Source organism: Centropristis striata, chromosome 17 (assembly GCF_030273125.1).
Source record: "Centropristis striata isolate RG_2023a ecotype Rhode Island chromosome 17, C.striata_1.0, whole genome shotgun sequence".
Taxonomy (NCBI): domain Eukaryota; kingdom Metazoa; phylum Chordata; class Actinopteri; order Perciformes; family Serranidae; genus Centropristis; species Centropristis striata.
The window spans coordinates 7,606,865-7,611,864 of NC_081533.1; the positions used below are offsets into that span (position 1 = coordinate 7,606,865).

At 43.6% G+C, this 5,000-nt stretch overlaps 1 protein-coding gene across 2 annotated transcripts in view; it reads right to left on the bottom strand.

Annotated features, from left to right (window-relative positions):
- The window catches only part of camta2 (calmodulin binding transcription activator 2), a 42,119-nt gene that overhangs the window by 14,329 nt on the left and 22,790 nt on the right, over nt 1-5,000 (bottom strand). For both annotated transcript variants that reach the window (XM_059354355.1, XM_059354354.1), the window contains 2 exons: nt 3,994-4,190; nt 267-448 (listed from right to left, as the gene is read on the bottom strand). In XM_059354355.1, the coding sequence (XP_059210338.1) occupies nt 267-448; nt 3,994-4,190 (379 nt within the window). The remainder of the gene's footprint in view (nt 1-266; nt 449-3,993; nt 4,191-5,000) is intronic.

Sequence of the window (5,000 nt, forward strand, 5' to 3'; positions counted from 1 at the left end):
TTTATTTGCTAATGCAAGTCAAAATAGTTTTGGCTGACAGAAAGATGACTACAAAAATGGATGCGTCTGTCCTTTTGGTTGTTTAACACGGCTGAAAATCATCATCTTTTAATGGCGTTCCCGCTCCTGCCCGCTCCCGTTGATTTTTATTCCCGTCCCGTCCCAATCACGGGATTAATAAAACTTTACTCCCATCCCGTGCGAATCATGTGACCCGCGGGAATTCCCGAAAAATGTCATCCTCTAGTGTGTGTGTGTGTGTGTACCTCCAGTGGATCAGAGTGTGTATCAGGTGTGTGTATCCCTGAGCAGCAGCCAGGTGGAGCAGAGTCATCCCACGGTGACGGACAGAGTGATGGAGCCTCTCTCCTCCTCCTCCCCCCCACCGTCCTCCCCTCATCATCCGCTCACACACTCCCACAATCCTCCTCTCAAACCACTGAGAGGACTGAGAGAGGGAGAGAGAGAGACAGACAAACAATTAATACCAGTAATGTTATGATACTATATTATATACAAGGACCACACACCTACAACAAGCATTCCTTTTCAAGTATTTATTTATACAGCAACCTATGCCCTTTAACCTCAAAATGTGTGTGTGTGTGTGTGTGTGTGTGTGTGTGAAACATGTGTATTTGGGGGAGTGTGCGCACTTACACGCACATTAGTGTGTGTGTGTGTGTGTGTGTGTGTGTCTGTAACTAAAATCACATAAAGTTACCTGTGTGTGTGTGTGTGTGTGTGTGTGTGTGCATGCATGCATGCATGTAACTGTAATCACATAAAGTGACCTGTGTGTGTGTGTGTGTGTCTGGGTCTCTCTTTCTGTGAGAGATACATCAAAGGATGAAAGGCTTTGGGGTCGACCAATCAGAGCAGAGCAATCAATGGAATTAACTGCTGCTGTAGAATGTTCCGGCACAGTGACAGTAGCCAGAGGTGGACAGACTTGAATTTCTGGCCTCGAACAGAAAGCATTTTTGGCAAAACCATAATACCTATCATTGATCTGACTTCACTTTGAGCGTCTTGAGTTCTTCCTGAACAGCTACATATGTGAAGAAAAATTAAGAAATAGCTTTGTAAGAGCAATCTGAAAAACTGTTGAACATGCTTTTCTACATAAATCTTCCTGTGTTTTTAATATGGGAGCCAATGAGGCTGTTGGTGCGTGTTGGTGGCACATCTGTGCGTCCTACGCCCAAACTATAACTCTGACAGCTTTATCAGAAGATTGTGAGTGAGAAGACAAATTTTCCTACGTTTCTATGCATAAATTATTTCTGTAGAGTGGAATTTGCGGCCTGGAGCGCAGTTTTCAAATACATTTTTTGACAATTTTTTCTCTCCCTCTACACTGCAGCGATGATGTCACAAACTATGACATGAATATTTCATGCAATACACACCCATTATAATCTCAGAATTTCTGCAAAATTGATCAAGGTCATTGAACAGCGATTGATAAAAAACTAAATGACCTATCAAAACCTGGATTAATACACCAATACACAAGACTTGTGTCTACTGTTTAAAGTTTAAATGGAGTCTCTAGGTGAAATTATGCCGGAGAAGCCCATTCACTTCAATGCAAAATTTTGTGCAGTTTCGTATTTAGTAGAGAAAAGTAACAGCACACCTATGGAAGAATTATCCTATCTTTATTCAAGAGCGTAGATTTTCAGTTTGAGAGCATAATTTGTCTTTCTCGTGCTCAGATTTGTTCTCCTCATGCTCACATTTTGCGCTCGCACTCAGATTTCTGCTGCTTTCTTTCAAAATGTGTGCGTGCACTTAAAAATCACATGCTTGTGCTCACATTTCTTCTTCTTGGACACAAACATTTTGCTCGCACTCAAATATGTCCTGTGCACACTCAAATCTAATAGCAATGAACTTACTTGAGGTCTTTGGCCATCCATCTTTCTCCCATTCATTCGCTGCCACGCTCCGAATCCTGCTCAAAGTCTTCTTCTTGTGAAAGTGAAAGTATTACCAACATTAGCCTAATTATGCGCCCCCTGGCTTTGACCGCGTAAATAGGACGGTGATACGCGTTGCAATAAGAGAATCAGCTGGTTACACGGATTGTATTACTGTTACATTAATTTATCAATTAAAATTTTAAATCATAATAAGACATGCAGCAAGAGTGCGGCGGACGGGATGCGAACCGGCGTCCCATGGTTTAAAATGCAACAGTTGGTAGTGTACTTCACCACTGGACTACCGTGACACCACTATACAGATGGAAAAAAAATATATATATATATATAAATAATAATAGAAAAAAATATATATATATAATCTAACCTACCATAACTCTTTTTAGGACTACTTAAGATTAATTCTACATAAATATGCTGCGTTTTAAATAGGTGACGATTCAAATAGCTGGCTAATATGGTAAATTGGTGTATTTTAAGAGAGAAGCAGTTTTACAAACAGACCATATACCCACCCCGACGGAGCGCTCAAAAAGGCTAGGGAACGCACCTAAGACCGGGCCACAATCTAGCTGTCTCCCTATTGGCTGGTGAAACACACTAGTTTAAGCGCAGGGCGGGACATCGTTCAGTCTGAGCAGACACCTCAACCTGAGAGGACGTACGTGTTCTGGGTGCGAGCACAAACGTTTTGAGAGCGCAGAGTTGAGATCTGAGCGCGTAGACTTTAGATTTGAGTGCGCACAGGACATATTTGAGTGTGAGCAAAATGTTTGTGTCCAAGAAGAAGATTGTGAGCACAAGCATGTGATTTTTAAGTGCACACACACATTTTGAAAGAAAGCAGCAGAAATCGGAGTGCGAGCGCAATATGTGAGCATGAGGAAAACAAATCTGAGCACGAGAAAGACAAATTATGCTCTCAAACTGAAAATCTACGCTCTTGAATAAAGATAGGATAATTCTTCCATACACACCGATCCCTAACAAACCGCATGTTTTGATATATAATTTGTAGCGGGACGAAATTTTGTCAGGAAGAGGAAGAAGAAAAATTCGACAGTATAACAATAGTGCTCTGTGCGATTGCCCCTTGGCCCTAATAACATAAGTTCCAAAAACCAAAAGATATTTCTTTATAACTTTTACTTGTGATATTTCTCCACTTCCTGCAGTGAAATATCATGAGTACTTCTTCCACCTCTGTTGATAAAATAGCATGTTTCTGTTTGTTTGTTTGTTTACATGGCCTTCAAAATAAAAGCACCAACCCCCAAATAACTTTGTTTTAATTTGTTTTTATGCTGTTTTACTACTTTTGCTTCTTTCTGTCCCTCTGTCTGTCTGTCCCTCTTCCTGTCTGTCTGTCCCTGTCCATCCCTCTGTCTGTCTCTCTTCCTGTCTGTCTGTCTCTCTGTCTGTGCCTGTCTATCCCTCTGTCTGTCTGTCTGTCCCTGTCTGTCCCTCTGTCTGTCTGTCTGTCTGTCTGTCCCTCCCTGTCTGTCCCTTTCCCTGTCTGTCTGTGCCTCTGTCTTTCTGTCCGTCCCTCTGTCTGTCCCTCTGTCTTTCTGCCTGTCCCTTTCTGTCTGTCTCTCTCTGTCTGTCCGTCCCTCCCTGTCTGTCCCTCTGTGTGTCCGTCACACTGAGTCTATTTTAACTTAGGCTGGAGCTGCCAACTTCTCCATGACATCAGAGCGAGTTCATCAGAGGTCACTCTGACATGTTTTAAAGGGATTTTCCATTCAGGTTACTTTGTTCTCAGTAACCTGTTGATCAGCTCAACAGTCACCTTCAGCTCTCTCTCTCCCACTCTCACTCTCACATACACACACACACACACACACACACACACACACACACACACACTTCTAATTTATATTAATATTATTATATTTCTTGATTTTGTTTTTATATTCAAGTCTGAAAGACTTTACTCCATAACAGCGCCCTCACTGGCAAAAAGAAGAAGAAATGTAGAAAGAAAAATATTACAGAATAAATAAGTTCCCAGGTCTTCTTAATAAAGTGGACAGTGTGACCTCACCTGTTCATGCTCCTCAGGTAGGGGCGGGGGAGGGGGCGTGGCCTGCTGGCTGCCATGCTGCTGTTGATGATGGTAATGTTGTTGGTGTTGGTGTTGTTGTTGTTGGTGGTGGTGGTGGTTGTCACGGGCGGCCATCTCCACCATCCTGCGCTCCATCTGCTCCAGACGCTCCAGGATGGACATCCGGAACTGATTATCTGCACATAGAGACACTCAGTGAGCCTTCTGTCCTCTCAGAGAGACCTCTGTACTCTCAGAGAGACATCTGTCCTCTCAGAGAAACATCTGTCCTCTGAGAGAGACATCTGTCCTCTCAGTGAGCCTTCTGTCCTCAGTGAGTCTTCTGTCCTCACAGAGAGACCTCTGTCCTCACAGAGACATCTTTTCTCTCAGAGAGACCTCTGTCCTCACAGAGAGACATCTGTCCTCTCAGTGAGCCTTCCGTCCTCACAGAGAGACATCTGTCCTGTCAGAGAGACCTCTGTCCTCTCAGTGAGCCATCTGTCCTCACAGAGAGACCTCTGTCCTCTCAGTGAGACTTCTGTCCTCACAGAGACCTCTGTCCTCACAGAGAGACCTCTGCCTTCTCAGAGAGACCTCTGTCCGCACAGAGAGACCTCTGCCTTCTCAGAGAGACATCTGTCCTAACAGAGAAACCTGTCTTCTCAGAGAGACCTCTGTCCTCACAGAGAGACCTCTGTCTTCTCAGAGACCTCTGTCTTCTCAGAGAAACCTCTGTCTTCTCAGGGAGACCTCTGTCCTCACAGGAGATCTCATTCTTCTCCATATTCTCTGATAGGGGCATTTCACATACAGCCAGGGACTAGGAGGCCACAGCTCAACTGAGCCCATGTACTGATACAAAGACCTGTCCCCCTTCAGTCCAGACCTGTCCCCCTGGTCTCGGACACTTTCATTTTACTTACTGATTTTAATGATTTGCTTTTAGGAGTATTTGTGGCAGTCATGTTCTCAGATGTTTTGTAATGAACCTAACTATTTTTGTT